This window comes from Ceratotherium simum, chromosome 2, assembly GCF_057802395.1.
Source record: "Ceratotherium simum simum isolate JZ-2026a chromosome 2, ASM5780239v1, whole genome shotgun sequence".
NCBI lineage: Eukaryota > Metazoa > Chordata > Mammalia > Perissodactyla > Rhinocerotidae > Ceratotherium > Ceratotherium simum.
In genome coordinates, this window is record NC_141901.1 from 8,109,731 (window position 1) to 8,126,822 (window position 17,092).

Consider the following 17,092-nt stretch of genomic DNA (forward strand, 5'->3'; position numbering starts at 1 on the left):
TCCCGCCCCGTGCCGTCCCGCCTCGTCCCGCCTCTCGTACATAAGCGCTCCGCGCCTGCGGCGAAGCCGCCGGCGTGAGGCGAGCGCGTCGCAGCCAATGAGGTGCCAGGAACGAATATCAATGACCAATGAGGTGCCGGAGTGGTCTGAGTGGCCGACCAATCGCGAAGCTTCGCACCCGGATATGATTGCCGGTTCTGAAAACGAGCTCTGAAGAAGTGTGGGGGGATCCGCACGTGGGGCAGGGGCTGTGGTGGAGGAGGGGCTGAGGGTGTGTTAGGTGCAGTGTCTCGCGCGTGCGGTTGGCGTGTAAGGGTCAATTCTTTGGGTTTTGAGTGTGGGATAAATCAATGTGGCTGTTTGTCCGTGGAAAGAATTCCCACTGCAGTGTCCCGGAGCCCGCGTGTGGGGAAGCCCCTCCGATGGTACCTCGCAGAGTGGGAGAGTCCTGAAGACGCAGCTCGGGCCGTGGGAATATGAATCTCTTACCAAAAAGCTCCAAGGAGTTTGGCTCCGTTGACTATTGGGAGAAGTTCTTCCAGCAGCGAGGAAAGAAAGCTTTCGAGTGGTATGGAACCTACCTAGAACTGTGCGGGGTGCTTCACAAATACATCAAACCCAGGGAAAAGGTGAGCTCGGCCCTGCAGCCCTGTGCGTGCTCGGGAAGGTGGGAACTGATCACGGCAATCTGGCACTTGGTAGGCAGTGACAGGCGTGAGGGCCCTCACTGGGCCCATATTTTCAGGATTCCGTGCATCCTTCCAGCTAAAAGGCAATTTAAAAAAGTATTCTTTTAAAGGTTTTCAACAGACCTCCAGCCTCCAGCTCATTCTTGAATTAATAACCCCAGTGGAGGAGTGACTTCTTTAGTAGTCCAATCTAAATATCGCAGAAAGTGTGTTTTTCTGTCACTGTGCATCCCTGTGGAGCAGGCAGCACCTGTGGCTCTACTGATACTTGAATGTGTTACCGAGTACTTGTTACTGGCCCGCTAAATTCCAGGCACTGTGCTCAGCCCTTAAGCTACAAGAGCATAAAGATATAAACCCTGGGCACATTCCAGAAGTGCAAAATGATAGGTACAATAATAGGAGGTTTGGTAGAGGTGGGGTTGTATTGGAGGTAGGGAAGGAAGAAAGGTAGAAAACGAACATTCGTGGAGGAAGCGTTAAGTGTCAAGCCTTATGCTGGGTGCTGTGTGTGTGTTCATTCAGTAATTGAATTCTCATAATAAACCCTGAGGTGAGTGGTGGTACACACATTCTCCAGATGAGGAAACTGAGTCTCTGAGAGCCAGTTTCTCGCCCAAGATCATACATGTAGTAAGTGGTCACATGGGTATTTAAACTCAGGCCCATCTGGTTCCAAAGTACATTCCTCATTGCACCATGCTTTTCCAGAGATGGTGACATCGGAGCAGAATTTTGAAGGATCTGTGGGAGATTGCTCCACAGAGAGGGAGGCAACAACCTGTGTTTTAAATTTGGCTTCAGAAAATAGCAGAATATCGTGAGGTGGAGCCAAAAGCGTAAGTGGAATAGGATTAAGTCAGAACTAGGTTTTCAACAGTAAAACAAATAGATTTCAACTGTAACTACTGTATTTGGATTCTGTGACTTCCTATCAGTTCTTGAGTAATAAATGCTTGATTCAGAGAGAAGAACCATGATTAGTTTGTTCTGCAATACGGAAAGCCCATTTTCACATAACTTGCATTGTTATAGCTGAATGTGGTTTTCATGGGTGAGTTCCTCTAACCAGTGGTGTTTCAAGATGGAGCCTAGAATGAACTCTGTAATGGTGCTCCCGCCTGGCATTAGCATCTCCACCTTCTGAAAACATGCAGCAGCCAAGGCGAGACTTGATTCCTCGAAGTATCTGAAGCTCATTCCTTTGCCTTGATTGCCTCCATCTTGTTGGTTTTCCCCCCCAGGTGCTGGTGATTGGATGCGGTAACTCAGAGCTAAGTGAGCAGCTGTATGATGTGGGCTATCAGGATATAGTGAACATTGATATCAGTGAGGTCGTCATCAAGCAAATGAAAGAACGCAATGCCAGCCGACGGCCCCAGATGAGCTTCTTGAAGATGGACATGACACAGATGGAATTTCCTGATGCCTCCTTCCAGGTGGTGTTGGACAAGGGCACCCTGGATGCTGTCCTGACAGATGAGGAGGAGAAGACCTTGCAACAGGTGGACAGGATGCTGGCTGAGGTTGGCCGTGTCCTGCAGGTGGGCGGTCGCTACCTCTGCATCTCCCTGGCTCAGGCTCACATCCTGAAGAAAGCAGTGGGTCACTTCTCTCGGGAGGGGTGGATGGTGAGGGTGCACCAGGTGGCCAACAGCCAGGACCAGGTGTTGGAAGCAGAGCCTCGGTTCTCCCTGCCTGTCTTTGCCTTCATCATGACCAAGTTCAGACCAGTCCCTGGCTCTGCCCTTCAGATCTTTGAGCTGTGTGCTCAGGAGCAGGGCAAGCCTGTGCGGCTGGAGAGTGCTGAGCAGCTGGCTGAGGCGGTGCGGGAGCGGCAGCAGTATGCCTGGCTGTGCAGCCAGCTGTACCGCAAGGCCGGGCTGGGGAGTGTGTCTCTGGACTTGTGCAATGGGGACACAGGGGAGCCACGCTACACCCTCCACGTGGTGGACAGCCCCGCTGTGAAACCATCGCGGGACAGTCATTTTGCCATTTTCATCAGTGAGTTGGGATTGCTCCCTCTCTTCCCTGGAGGGGCTGGCTTGCCGGGGCTGGGGCTTTGGTGGATGGGTATGCCTTGACTGGTTTTATCTTCCAGGGGCGGTACTCCAAGAGGTGAGACTAGCCAAGGCATGAGGAAGTGGGGTAGCAGCTCTCCAGCTACCTGCTTAGATTGGAGACTTATTTCTTCTCATCTTCCACTGCAAAGGCTTGATAAAGTATGAGACTGGGCTTGGTAGGGGAGGAGAGAGAAGTGATACAGATAAATTTAGGCAAGTCATACATTCTAGAGACGTTAGTTACTTTGTAACATGAAGTATTGGAAGCACTGGAGTCACAGCTTAGTAGCCTGTGAGCTGCGGTGACCTGGGGAGTTGCTGTGCTTCTCTGCTGAATTTAGAGAGACAGTACAGAATAAAGTACTGTCTAAAGTACTAAAAAGTGAGCTCTGGAACCATTTGGGTTCCAGTCCTGGCTCAGTCCCTTCCTGGTGGTGTGACATCGGACAAGTTGCTTTTCTTTTTGTGCCTCAGCTTACTCATCTATAAAGTGGGATCATAACTCTGTTGTGTAGTTGTGAGAAGTGTAAAAGCTCTTAGAATGGTACTTGGCACATGAAAAGTGCTTTATAAATGTTATTGTTGAAAAGGGTAAATGATACCAGATTTACCTTTGTAATGACCAAAGAGGAAATGCTTTCAAAAGTAGAAAATTCTAGATAAATGCAAGGTGTTGATATCATTGTGCTGGTGAGTTGTTTGCTGAAAACTGAGCCATTTTTCCAAGTGTTCCGTAATCCTACCTTCACCTGTGGGAACAAATAGCGCAGTGGATGCGAGCGTGGAGTCTGGAGCTGGACTGCCTGGGTGCGAGTCCCAGCTTCCCCATTTACCAGCTCTGTGCACTGGGGCAAACAGTGTAACTTCTGTGTCTCCATTTCCTCATTTATAAAATAGAAATAATAATACTACCTGCATCTTGGGCTGTTGGGAGGATTCAATTAGTGTCTATTTGCAAACTGCTTGGAATAATGCCTGGCGTATAATAAGCGTTAGGATTATTGCTATTTTTCTTGCACTAGGTACCTGCCTCCCTCCCCTTACACTTCTCATCCACCTGGGTCCTGCCACGTGTCTGATGGCTGCTTTGCTGTGGGCACTGTGCACTAGGGAATTGATAGTCCCTCAGTGCGTCACAGTTGGAAGCGATGCTGGTCCTGGGCAGGGGCTGGCTTTCTCTCTGCCGTGTGGGTCATGTTGGTTGTGGGCTTGGACGTTCTTCCCAGGCCTCCCTGTCACCAAATGCCTCTTTCCAGTCCCCCAGGGTCGAGAGACCGAGTGGCTCTTTGGCATGGAGGAGGGCCGGAAGCAACTGGCGGCCAGCGCAGGCTTCAGGAGGCTGATCACAGTGGCCCTCCACCGAGGGCAGCTGTACGAAGGCATGGACAGCATCCAGGCCGAGCTGTCAGCCAGAGTCATGGAGCTGGCCCCGGCTGGGATGCCCGCCCGGCAGCAGGTAACGAAGCTTTGGCAGCAGCTTTCACAGGTCTTTGGAGAAGCCATATTAACAGCCAAGAAGGCAGAGGGTGTCTTGGAAAAAGGTGGGACTGGGAGCTGTGACCCTAGTTTGGTCCTGGAGGGCATGTCAGCAGCTAAGAGCTACATGGGCAGAAATTACAGGCAGTGAGGGGAAGGTGAGTAGTTGTCCTTATTGAGACCCACAGTAGCGTCTCTGTCTATGTGGCTCTCAGACTGTGCAGAGACGGCATGAAGGAAATGCTCTCCACTTTACAGGCTCCAGCTCTTCAGACTGTTTCTCCTTCCCCACTTTTGTGCACGACTTCCTTGGCCGTTTTGTTTCTTAGAACCATCATTATTTGAGGGTAGAATGAGAAAGGGCCAAAACAGCTCAGCGTAATTTTCAGGATACTGGCATTGCTGGTCTGGTGTTTTACTAGGAAGGAAACTGAAGGTTTTTGCCAAAATGGTCATATGGTATTATCAGTTGACATCATCTATCTTGCACCATCCTGCTCACCAGGCAGGGTAATTGACAGGTGTCTTTTTTGCAAGGACTTTATAGTAAGGAGTTTGTCCTTCTTGATAGATGGGAAAGTGAAGGTACCTGGAGGCTTGGTGCTATAGTAACAGATCTGAAAAGAGGAACCCAGGCTCCCGGGTTCCCAGTCTGTGGTTCTGCCCACTGGGCTTACTTGTGCTTACAGATGACTGTGTGTTTGATTCTTCCTGGCAGCCTTTGGGGTTGGTGTCCATCAGAGAGACCCAGATCTTGTTGGAGGTTCGTTTGTGACCTTCTCTCACCAGTGCCTACGTCTCTCCAAAGTTAGGAGTCCCTGGTGATTATTAAATACTCTTCTAGGTCTTTAAAAAGAAGTAGATGTGAAGACTGGGAAGGGAAATGGAAAAGTTTAGGTGGAAAATGTATTTTTCTCCTGATTTCTTTCTCCTGTTTAGAAAAATGGGAAAAAAGATGAAAATAACAGGGGGAAGGGAGAAATTTCTCCCATTTTGGATTGGTTGCTTTCCCTTAGATTTTTTTATCTTTATCCCTGTTCAGATTCCTTCTCTCGTAATTATAGAGGGTTCCCTATAGCTTTCATTGTCCTGAACTATTGAAAGTCCTTTTAAGGATTAATGTTGAAAAACTCATATTTTTCTTGGAGAGAACCAACTGCATTTCACTAATAGTTTGGGGGATCTTTATGTGTTCAATTGGTTTTCAAAAATGTGAATTAAACCTTTTGAGATCAATTCAAAGGCCCCAGAAAAGTACTTTCACAGAATGGCAGATTTTTGGAGTCATTGCTGCCCAGAACCTTGGTATGGGGATTCTGCACATACACACAAAGGGAAGGGATCGTGATTTCTCATACTTCTCAATTGAGCTGTGTTTTGATCACATCTCTGCTGTACCTTCAGGTGCCCTTTCTGTCTGTGGGTGGGGACATTGGGGTCCGGACCGTTCAGCACCAAGACTGCAGTCCCTTGAGTGGCGACTACGTCATCGAGGACGTGCAGGGGGATGACAAGCGCTACTTTCGGCGGCTGATCTTCCTCAGCAACAGGAACGTGGTGCAGTCAGAAGCCAGGTTGCTGAAGGATGTGTCTCACAGAGGTGAGGCATCATAGGCACGGTGGTGGAACCCAGGTGGACACGGCATGGACTCTCAATTTGGGGTGGTCAGAAAGACTGGGGAGCTTGGCCAAGATGTAGGACAGACGTGGGTACCTGTGACCAGAGGCACATGGCTCTGTGGGTTGCCCTCTTACCCTCTGGGCTCTTAGCTTGTGAGAGGCGATAAGCAGAACAGACGTGTATGTTCTGTTCTTGAGCAAAGCCTGGCTCTGAAATGATAAGGAGCAGGGGTGGTGGTTTACCAAATAAATGTGATAATCACTTTAATGCCTGCAGTTTAAAGGCCACCAGTTTTACAAGTTGTTCCATTTACGTCTATGTATTAACTCAGTAGGCCTCTCTAAGGTGAGCCCTCCTCCGTAGTGCCACCCGCTAGTACCTGTTTCAGAGGGTTTAAAGGTTGCTGGGTGCTTTAGAGGTCCAGTGCTGTTCAGTAGAACTTTCTGTGATGAAGATAATGTTTAATACCCAATTAGCTGTCCAGTATGGTAGCCATTAGCCATATGTGGCTACTGAGCACTTAGAATGTGGCTGGTGTGACTAAGGAACTGAATCTTTCATTTTATATTTAATTCTACTTAACTTACATTTAAATTTAAATGGCCACAGGTGGCTAGTGGCTGCAGCATTGGACAGCATAGATCTAGACTGTGTCCTCTAGGATCCCTTTTAAGTGGTCTCCCAGATGCTGCTCAGAAACTCCCACAAATAGGCAAAGCAATAGTTTGTTTCACCTGTCATTTTCACTGGGTGTGTATGTTTATATTACTACAAAAGCAATCCTTGCTCATTGTAATCAATTCAAAAGTCAGATGTATAGAGTAAAAAGTGGACACTCCTCCCCTCCCCTTCTCCAGTATAACTTCCCTTTTGAGGCATAAAGATTTGGGCATGGAGTCTGAAATTGGGTCTCCTAATTCCAGTCATTCCCTTTGCCTGACCATGATGCTGTCCCGTTAGCAAGGCCATGTGGGATGAGGGTGAAAAGAGAGAATTCAGAAACTTGTGAGGTCATGGGTTTGCCCAGAGCTCAGGATCAGGTTCCTCTCAGCCGGATGGTTTTTTCTTGAGGGGTTCCCCCTGGTCAAACGCACCCATGTTTGTGGGGTTCCTGTCCTGTCATTTGGTCACTCTGGCTATGGGTTGGTTCAGTTTCATCTCACTGAAAGCTCAGTAAAATTGATTCAGAGAACGTTTGCCCTCCAGTGTGGGTTTCAGATTTTTTCCACCGTTGTCAAGTTCCTAGCCTTCTTGGTATCAATTTATTCTCATGAGAATGGTCTCGCTCATGGAAGTATTGGTGAGCAAGGAGAATGTATTAAAAAGTGATTAAACATCTCTGAAAAGCACCCCATGACCACACGTCAGTACCTGATGCTGCTGTGGAACGCAGCTGGTCCCTATGAAAACCTGGAACCATCTGTTTACTATATCCTGGAGAACTGAGGGAGTAGGGAGTGGGAAAGTCGAAGAGCCTTTTATAGGATTTCTCCCCTTCTGTGAACACTTGTGCTTTCCTTGTACAATAGGGTGGTATGTATTACTGCCATGGTACAGTGGAAAAATGATAGGTCTCGGAGACAGGCAGTCCGAGGTTCAAATCCTGGCTACACCACCACCTACTGATTTTGGGCCTAATTATTAACTCTTTAGCTCCTCAGTTTTTCCATCTGCCAAAAATTAGAATAGTAGGGTTGTCATAAGAGCTGAAAGAATAAAAGTCCTAGTACAGTAATTGGCATAGAGGAGGTAATTAGTAACTTTAAGTCCTTCTGCAAAAGAATTTATAAATAAACTTTTCTCCTGTTAGTGGCCTTATATTTCTCAGAGGAGGGGTACTAGGACTGCTCAGTTGAGTTTTCCCAGGTTTTGAGATGTATCTTTGCCATTTTCCTTTTCTGACTCTCTGGTATCCAGTGGTGTGTGTTAAATGTTTAAGAACTGTCTCTTTGGGGGAAAAAGGCCTGATATGTACTATTTGCCAATTTCTGTGGCATAAAAATGGCCACCATGGCCAGATTTCAAGCTGCCAACAGGTCAACCATTTCACAAAATTCCTGCACATTTAACAGTTGGGTTCTTGGGTTGGATCAAGCCACCTGCAGCACACTGCTGTGGGTGTGCCTTGCTTTCCAATGATGAGTGTTCTAAGCATAGGACTTCTTGTGTCTCTATCTCTTATTTAGCCCAGAAGAAACGGAAAAAGGACAAGAAGAAGCAGCGGCCTGCTGATATTCCAGAGGACCTCCCTGCAGCCGCAGGGCAGTGCATTGATAAGAGTTACCTGTGCTGTGAACACCACAAAGCCATGATCGCCGGCCTTGCCCTGCTGAGAAATCCAGAGCTGCTCCTAGGTGAGGGAGACTACTGCCTTCCACAGTAGGGAGCATGTGAGATGACAGAAGTAATCAATGTCAGCTACCTTGTAGTTGAAGAACAGTGATTATAGACAGACAAATGCACATATATTCATATTGTTCTTATTCTCAACCATCTTCTGTTAATGAACATGCAAATAACGTTTCTCTCAAACTAAAATTGTAATCTTGAAATGGCTACATGTGTTGATGTCTTTTTTCTTCTCTTATTTATTTTAAAAATTAAGGTATAAAATACATTCAATGAGATATGTAAAGTACACAGATCTTAAGTTGTTCAGCTTGATGAATTTTTGTATATGTATATACCCATGTAACCACATGGAACATTTAAAAATCATGTCTAGGGAAATGCCTTTGCACTTTGGATAATTTCTGGATTTTCAGTAATGTGTTATTTGAGCACCAGATGCAAGTCTATCTTGAATTTCTACTTTAAAAAATATCCATATTATAAGTAGTGTAATCATAGCCTTATCACTGATAATAGGCTTGGATCTGACCACAACAGCAAAAATGTTCATGTTTCTGTCTATGCTTGTAACTGTCTTCACCCAAAGTCCCTGAGTCTGTCTTACTGAAACACCCTGTACTTTTGGCCTCTCTTGGTGTTGACATATGTCCCTAGAGTCTCAGTTCTTACATCTATTCCTCAGAGTCTGTCTTTTGATGATTCTTTTCTTGTCTTTCTTCCATCCCCCTGTGGTTGCTATGGTTTCTCTGTACTTAGGTCTGGGATTTGGGCCTTTGTTTTCCTGTGATTTCTTACCTGGATGAATTGCCCTCACTTGCTTGATGTATTTGAGAGGGCACTTGTGGCCTTTGAGTCAAAAGCTGGGCAGAGGGCATCACATCTACACTGCCGTGGAGCCATGAGCAAGGTGTTGGCTATTGTCCCTCCCATTTCCTAGAGGGTCTAATAACACTTATGCTGGGGACTCTTGATATGATGTCAGCTGAGTGCTTTGGGATCTTTAAGCGGCCATAATCATAACACACTGGTTCATCTTCTGGATCTGGCAAAGGAGGGATTGTGAGGCCAGGGTTGAGTTTTCAGATGTCAAGTTGACTCTTAAACTTCTGGGATGAGACAGGGACACCAGGTCTTTAAATCTTGTATCTCCTGGGCAGAGCCAACAATCTGACTCCCTCTTTTGCCCTCCCCAAGGCTGGTACAAAACTTTCCAGTGAGCAGATGGTAAAATGGTGCTTTATTCCTTTATTACAGAGACCCCACTGGCATTGTTGGTGGTAGGCCTGGGCGGGGGCAGCCTCCCCCTCTTTGTCCACGATCATTTCCCAAAGTCCTGCATCGATGCTGTGGAGATTGACCCCTCCATGTTGAAAGTGGCCACCCAATGGTTTGGCTTCTCCCAGAGCGACCGGATGAAGGTCCACATTGCAGATGGCCTGGACTATATTACCAGCCTGGCGGGAGAAGAAGGTACTGCTGTTGGAGAATTTGGAGGGGTATTGAGGGAAGATTGATCCAAGATTGTCAGGCCTGCAAGGGCCTCTAGAATTCATCTCTAAGAGGGCAGCATCAGCATCGTCCCAGTCTTTCATCTGTTCATTTTTCATTCATTTATTGACATATTTATGCAATAAATATAGAGTGCCAAGCATATGCTCAGCACTCTGTGACAGGTTGGGGTACAGCAACAAGTAAAACAGACCCTTTCCTGCCCTTAAGGCGCTAACAGACCAGTGGGCTTCTCTTGTGATTCTCTTCTAGCCCTGTAACCTTGCCACTTCCTCACCATCCCAGGAAACCTAAGGTCTGTAGCTGGGTGATGAAAAGGGGAAGAAAAGTTGGGGTGTGTGTTAGGAAGTGTTTTTTGTAAATCTTTCAGCTGGAGATGAAGCCAGAAATAAAGCAAAGCAGCGTTCATGTAGATCAGTGGTTCTAGACCTCAGGGACATTCGGCAATGTCTGCAGATATTTTTTTGGTTGTCATAACCATTGGGTAGGGGTGCTTCTGACATCCAGTGAGTAGAGACCAAGGATGCTGCTGAACATCCTACAATGCACAGGACAGCCACTGATGACAAAGAATTATCTGGCTCTAAATGTCAGTAGTGCTGAGGTTGAGAAAACCTGGTGCAGATGCTACTCAGTTTGAATTCTGATAGCCCTGCTGCTCCTGGAATTAAGGCTCCATTTTCCTCTAGTATTTTATATCCCAGATTTGGGACAAAAGGCATATTAATATTCTACAATAGCTCCCCTGATCCTTTTGCAACTTTATATATAGGCTCCTGGTGACAGGTGCTTTCCAGAGCATGAGTCCCTCAGGGAGAAGGCAATTAGGTTGGTTCAGTCCTAAGAGAACCTGGGGAGCTCAGGCCGCCCACCCTTCCTGGTCTGCTTGTTCCATAACTGATGTTCTGGTTCTCACTGGATTAGAATATCTTCTAGTAAGGGTGTGGCAAACCAGGATGCCTGGGATGAGTATTTTGGTGCTGGGATGGACAGATGCTGCCTTAATTTTAATTGCAAACTGAATTTTGCTATATCAGAGTTTCACTGGTTCCCTCTCTGAGGCTGGGGCCAGTTTGGGGGCCCAGGCCCAAGGTAACTAATACATGTGAAGCATTTAGAACAGCACCAGGCACATAGTAGATACTCCATCCATGATGTGCTGCTGCTGTTATTACCTAGAGGTTAGTTTTGAACAGCCCTGGCCATCATCTCTAACAACAACCTTTCAGATTATTGGAGGCCTCATGCTGCAAATGTGGGCCATGGTTATCCTTGGACTTTGATGAGCCACTTGGCCTTTGATGAGCCAACATGTTCTGTTCTCTAAGAAGCCAAATCAGATCTATGCTATGAACAGTGATGGGCACGCAGTAGTCCTAGGTAAATATTTGTTAATTGTTGAATAATCATTATCACCATCTCAAAGTTTGCTAAAAGCAAGTCAGTAGCATTGTAGGCCTACCCTTTTGTAAAAACTATTTAACATTATAGTAAGGAGTTAGATCTGGTTCATCATCAGATACACTGATGATGAAAAGATACACTGACTTTAATTTGAGAACATTTTCTCCCACAAGGCAAACATATGCTGTTTCCAGGGTTAAGTTCAAGGTATCATTTGCTGGGTCAGCCCTTTAAAAGCTTAGGCAGCTGCTTTGTCTAGATCAATGGTTCTCAACTCTGATTGTATTTAAAATTACCTGGGGGGCTTAAGAAGAATATTGGAGGCTTCCCATCTCCCTTCCCATCTGTTGCCTGCCACCCCAGGGCTTTTGACTCAGCTGGTCAGGAGTGGAGCCCAGGTTCTTTAAGTACAGTCATGCATCACTTAACGAAGGGGATACTGTCTGAGAAATGAGCCATTAGGTGATTTCGTTGTTGTGCAAACAGCATAGAGTATACTTACACAAACTTAGATGGTAGAGCCTACTACACACCTAGACTACATGGTACTAATCTTACAGGACCACTGTCGTCTATGCGGTCTGTCCTTGACTGAAACGTTATTATGCAGCACATGGCTGTCTTTAGGACCTTACCAAAGTGACTGTAATGTTCTGCCAGAATTGAAAATCGCTGATATAGATGGACCCTTAACCAAGTAATACTCATGCTAGAGTGGACCCCAATAATGTGTGTGCCTTAGGAAAGTGCTTTTAAACATGGAGGAAGAAGACGAGATGAAGGCTCCATCTTTAATGTGGGGTACTCACAGCAGAACCCTGATGATAGCAGTCCCCCCAGATGGTGACATCAGTACCCTTACATCCTCCATGTCATCCTTCTGACTTAGCCACCTGTACCCACTACAGGTTGCAGAGGAGGTGTGGTGTAGGAATGTAAATTGTGTTATTTTATCCAGCAAAGACAAAGACTCATTTGCTTCTCTTTCCCAGTACGGCCTCACTACGATGTCATAATGTTTGATGTAGACAGTAAGGACCCAACTCTGGGAATGAGTTGTCCACCCCCAGCGTTTGTGGACCAGCCTTTCCTGCAGAAGGTCAAAAGCATCTTGACTCCTGAAGGTATGAAGGACAAAAGGTTGGGGAGGGAGAGGGGATAGGTCCTTTAAAAATTTTTTTCTTTTTAATGAAAAATGCACATATCATAAGTGTGTAACTCCATCAGTTTCCCCAAATTGAACACATCCATTTACCAGCACCAAACGTAGAACATTTCTAGCACCCTGGGGTTCCAGCTCTTACCTCCTTTCAGTAACTCATCCTCCTCTCAGGGATAACCACTATCCTAACTTCTATCAGCACAGCTTAGTTTTGTCCATTTTTGTTCTTTATATAAATGGAATCTTAGGGAATTTACTCTTTAAGTTTTTTCTTTCACTCAGCATGATGCTTGTGAGACTCATCCATAGTGTTGTGTTGACATTGTTCCTTTTTATTGCTGTGAAGTATCATTGTATGACTGCCATAATTCATTTCTTCATTCTGCTGTTGGTATTTGGATTATTTCCTGTTTGGGACTTTTATAAGTAGTGCTGCCATTAACATTCTGGTAGATTCCTTTTGGTGAAATATGTTTGCAAGTCTCTTGGGCATACATGTAGGGTTGTAATTACCGGGTCATAGATTATGCATATGTTCAGCTTTCGTAGATGCTGCGACACAGTGTTACAAAGTGGTTGTGGTGATTCACATTCCCACCAGCATGTGACGCTAGCTACCACTTGAATTCTCCCCACGTGCCCTGGACCGGGCAGCGTGTTATTTCATCTTCATAGCAGCCCATCTTCAGATGAGGAAGCAGAGGTAAAGAGACCTGCCAAGGTGACACAGAGTAACAGCTGGGGCTCCAACTCAGGTCCTTGGGACTTGAAAGCTGGAGCTCTTAATCCATATGTTCCCGGCCACCCAGATGCTTTGATTTGGTGTAAGGTACTGTGGTGAACAGAGTTGAGTTAGCACTTTAATTGTTGCTGGCCCTCTCAGTGGCTAATGAATACTCCATAATGTATATGTCAGGAATGTAACATCCGTGTGGAGTTGGTACATTCTTTCTTGAGGGTATTAATTACTTCTTTCTCAAAGCAATTTTTTGGGAAACTGAGGCATGGAGAATGGCAAAGTAATTTGTTAGCAGCACAGAAGAGGAAGAAATTAGCTTGGAGTTTCCTTATGGTTCACATTCCCTGCACATTTCTCCTTCTGCCTTTGTATGCTGTGTGTTCTCTGCAAACTCTTGCTGCTGTAGATGCATTTCTTACCACCAGCCTCCCTGGGTCAGGAATTGGTATATTCCTCAGAGCTGAACCTTTTCTCCAACGCATCCCCTGATCTGCAGTCATTCTGACTCTTTCCTTCCCACCCTACAGGTGTCTTTATCCTCAACCTCGTGTGCCGAGACCTGGGGCTAAAGGACTCGGTGCTGGCTGGGCTCAAGGCTGTGTTCCCCCTCCTGTATGTCCGGCGAATTGAGGGTGAAGTAAATGAGATCCTGTTCTGTCAGCTGCACCCTGAGCAGACACTTGCCACGCCGGAGCTCTTGGAAATGGCCCAAGCCTTGGAGCAGACCCTGAGGAGGCCTGGGAGGGGTTGGGATGACACGTATGTCCTGTCAGATATGCTCAAGACGGTGAAGATTGTGTGATCGCTGAGGCCAGGCAGTTCTCTCAGCTTCCTGCTGGACTGACCTGGCCTGCCAGAGATTGAAGAAATATAGTGCACATTACTTTTTAAGCCTCCTATCTTTCTTGGTTTCATACTCAGCTGCATATGACCTCCAGCTTGATGAGGTGCCTGAAGATCTGAGAAAATAAAAAGTCCTTCCTTCCCATCCTGTCCTCTTCTGTACCACTTGGGTTCATCGCTTTGCTTCCTATACGGTGTGCTTGAGTAGGATTCCCGGCTGGAACTCCCAAAAGATGCTGATGCCTTAATGAGTACGCACCAAGCTCCTTAGGACTGGAGACAATCAAATCTGATTGCTGGTTTGCTTTTGTTTTATCCTTTTATTGGTTCTGTAGGAATGATCTCAAGAGAGATAGCAGAGCGTTCTGTGCCAAAAGACTAAACAGTAGGATCTCCATAGACATGAGACAGATTTGAGAGAACATCTGCTCTGTCTCCCTGCGGATGGAACTGCTGCTGATGTGGTCCCAAGTTTTAAGAGTCTGCTAACCCACTCTACTATGTAACAACTTTCCTCAACCACTCAAACCTTGTAGTCTAAGCCATTTGTTCTGTTCTCAGTGGAGGGAGTGGATGTAACTGGCCCCATGACTGTGTGTGTCAGAGACTAAAGTCTCTAGTGGTGTTTTACTCACGTTTATTGGGTGACAGCTACGTGCCAGACCCAGCATATAGAGCTGCGGTGAAGTCAAGATGTTTAAGAATGGGCAAAACACAGATTAGTAATAAAAATTAACATGTTCCAGGAACTTTTCTAAGTGATTTACAGGCACTGTCTCATTTAATCTGAGATAAAGGATAGTGAAAACTACATCTGACCCCAGGTCTCACTGGAGCCAGAAACATTGGTCTGATCTGTTTATTGAAACCATTAAACCAGCAGTTCTGATATTGGCTTGAATTTCGTTTCTCCTAATTATGCCAAGGCTGACTTAATGAGCAGCGCCATGGAGAATGAGCATTGTCACCATCCACGACCCTGGCGTGTCTCTCCACAGGGCCTTTAAAATGAACTCTAATCTTTTGAGGTGAAGCATATTTCAAAGTTAAGCTGTCATCCCTAAAAAATTGTGTCAGCTGGTTGAGGAGAAGGGGTGTGAGTGCAGGGTAGGGTTTTTAGATCTTGCGCATTAGAAATACTTGGTGTTCTTCAGGGGAGGGTCTTTCCCTGGAGCCATGTAAAGAGGAGGTGATCTGACATCCTGTCCATGCACCTCAAAGGGCCTCAGCTTGGGAGTCCTCCATTGTTTCCTAATCTGTAAACTCATGCGGTGTTAGGATAGGTTATGGAGGCATAGGGTCTGAGTCAGGATTGAGTCTGGCTGCCCTGTGGTCACATCACCCTCCAGTGCTCTGCAGACTTTGGAGCAGCACACTTGGGTGGTGCAGCCAAGCTATGGAATTGTCAGAATGATGGCGAAGTCTCAACTATATCTTCAGAGGAGTCGTCCAAGGAATTAGCAAGGTTTACTGGCAAGAAGCCTTTGGAGGTGGGAAGAGGCACTCAGGGGTGATGAGAGTTGTCTTAAAAAAATTTTTGAAGGACTGTGAGTATGAAAGAAGAGTGAGGTTGTTACATGTGCCTCCAAAGGGTGAAGAAAGACCAATGGGCAGAAATTACAGTTAAGCAGCTTTCAGTTTAATTTCCTGCAAAGAGATTTGTGCCACTGGAGACCATTATGTTCACCGGAACACGGGGTGACTCAGACTGTTGACTCAAAGCCTAGTCTGCCTCCGTCGATGTGCTCGCTGAGTTGTGAGCAAAGGGTTTTGTGCGTTGGCCTATATCTCATCTTTCCCGCTGGAGAGCTAGTTTTTTTTTTCTTTTTTTTTTTTGGAGGGCGGGTAGTTTCCATTTTATTTTTATTGTGGTATAATTGACATACAACATTATGTTAGCTTCAGGTATACAACATAATGATTCGATATTTGTATATATTGCAAAATGATCACCCCAGTAAGTCCAGTTAACAGGCAAGAGCTGTTCACTTTTGCAGTGATGACAGGCGAATGGGTCTTTGTGAGAGTTTTGCCTGACTTTAGGCATATGAACTCTGGAAGAGGGGGAAGCTTCTAAACTCAAATAGCTTCCAGACCAGGCAAGTAAGAGAAATGTGTGAAGTGAGCCAGGTATAAAACAAAAAGGCTAGGATGAAGCCTGTGGCAAACCAGAGAAGAAATGCCCCATCAAAAGCCAGCAGCTCTTCTTCCAGCTGAGCGTTCCCAGCAGGAGTGCTTTCCCAGCATGGCTGGAGCTTTTAAAAGAAGTCAGAAATCCTGAGTGTGTGTGTGAATATCAAAATATTGGCCAATCAGAACACATCTTCGAGCCATATTCAACCTGTGGACCAGTAATTTGCATCTACTCTAGGGGACAGCCTACAGAGCGCTTGAGAATCTCGCATACTTCCCTCTGAGCATAAAACAAGGAGCAAGCTGATAGCTACCAGTCACAAAAGTCTGGAAAAGTCCCATCGTGTGTTATGCCCTATATTTTCTATCATGGCTCCTCCTGAGTGGGGATGGTCCCACCATCCTTGGGATAGTGTACAGTTTAACTTGCCAAGACTATCAGAACTGAATGAGAATAAATCACATGACACTCCCCCCACCCCGGCCCCAAGACAAGTTCTGCAACAATGTAAAATTGGTGAGGCTGGTTATTGCCCCTTCTCCCCCATCATCCCCCCACACACCAAGTTTTCAGTCTGTGCCTCCAATTTTCCATCATGGCTCAGCTTGGGAACTGGGCCACTTCTTGAGTTGATCTTATGGGTAGACCAGTAGTTCTCAGCTGCACGTTGGAGTCGTCTGATATGGTAGGCAGAACAATGGTCCCTAAAGGCGTCCATGTCAATCCCAGCAAACTGAATATGTTACATTACATGGCAAAGGGGAATTAATGTAGCAGATGGATTTGATATTGCTAATCAGCTGACTTTAAGATAGATTATCCGGATGGGCCCAACATAATCACAAGAGTCTTTAAATGTGGGAAAGGGAGGCAGAAAAGTCAATGTCCGAGTGACATGATGTGAGGCTCAACCGATCATTGCTGGCTTTGAAGATGGAAGGAACTCAGGCAGTCTCTAGACGCTGGAAAAGGTAAGAAAACCAATTCTCCCCTAGAGCCTGGAGTAAGGAATGCAAATCTGCCAACACTTTGATTTTAGCCTAGTGAGACCCATTTTGAACTTCTGCACTATTGACCTATAAGATAATAAATTTGTGTTG

General features: G+C 46.0%; 1 protein-coding gene across 1 annotated transcript; it reads left to right on the forward strand.

Moving 5' to 3' along the window:
* Nucleotides 1-223: 223 nt before the first annotated feature.
* On the forward strand, nucleotides 224-14,004 carry METTL13 (methyltransferase 13, eEF1A N-terminus and K55). The gene is made up of 8 exons (XM_004425040.2): nucleotides 224-629; nucleotides 1,934-2,693; nucleotides 4,009-4,208; nucleotides 5,633-5,828; nucleotides 8,036-8,203; nucleotides 9,456-9,671; nucleotides 12,107-12,238; nucleotides 13,543-14,004. Exons 1-8 carry the CDS (start codon nucleotides 477-479, stop codon nucleotides 13,815-13,817), a joined length of 2,100 nt encoding a protein of 699 aa, XP_004425097.1. The 5' UTR covers nucleotides 224-476; the 3' UTR covers nucleotides 13,818-14,004.
* The last annotated feature ends 3,088 nt before the right edge of the window (nucleotides 14,005-17,092 follow it).

What these genes read in the sequence shown, in the direction of transcription:
- METTL13 (XM_004425040.2), top strand. Translation starts at nt 477, where the DNA reads ATGAATCTCTTACCAAAAAGCTCCAAGGAGTTTGGCTCCGTTGACTAT. An exon ending in TCATTTTGCCATTTTCATCA is followed by an intron (nt 2,694 to 4,008) that starts GTGAGTTGGGAT and finishes GCCTCTTTCCAG; the next exon opens with TCCCCCAGGGTCGAGAGACC. An exon ending in GAAGGATGTGTCTCACAGAG is followed by an intron (nt 5,829 to 8,035) that starts GTGAGGCATCAT and finishes TCTCTTATTTAG; the next exon opens with CCCAGAAGAAACGGAAAAAG.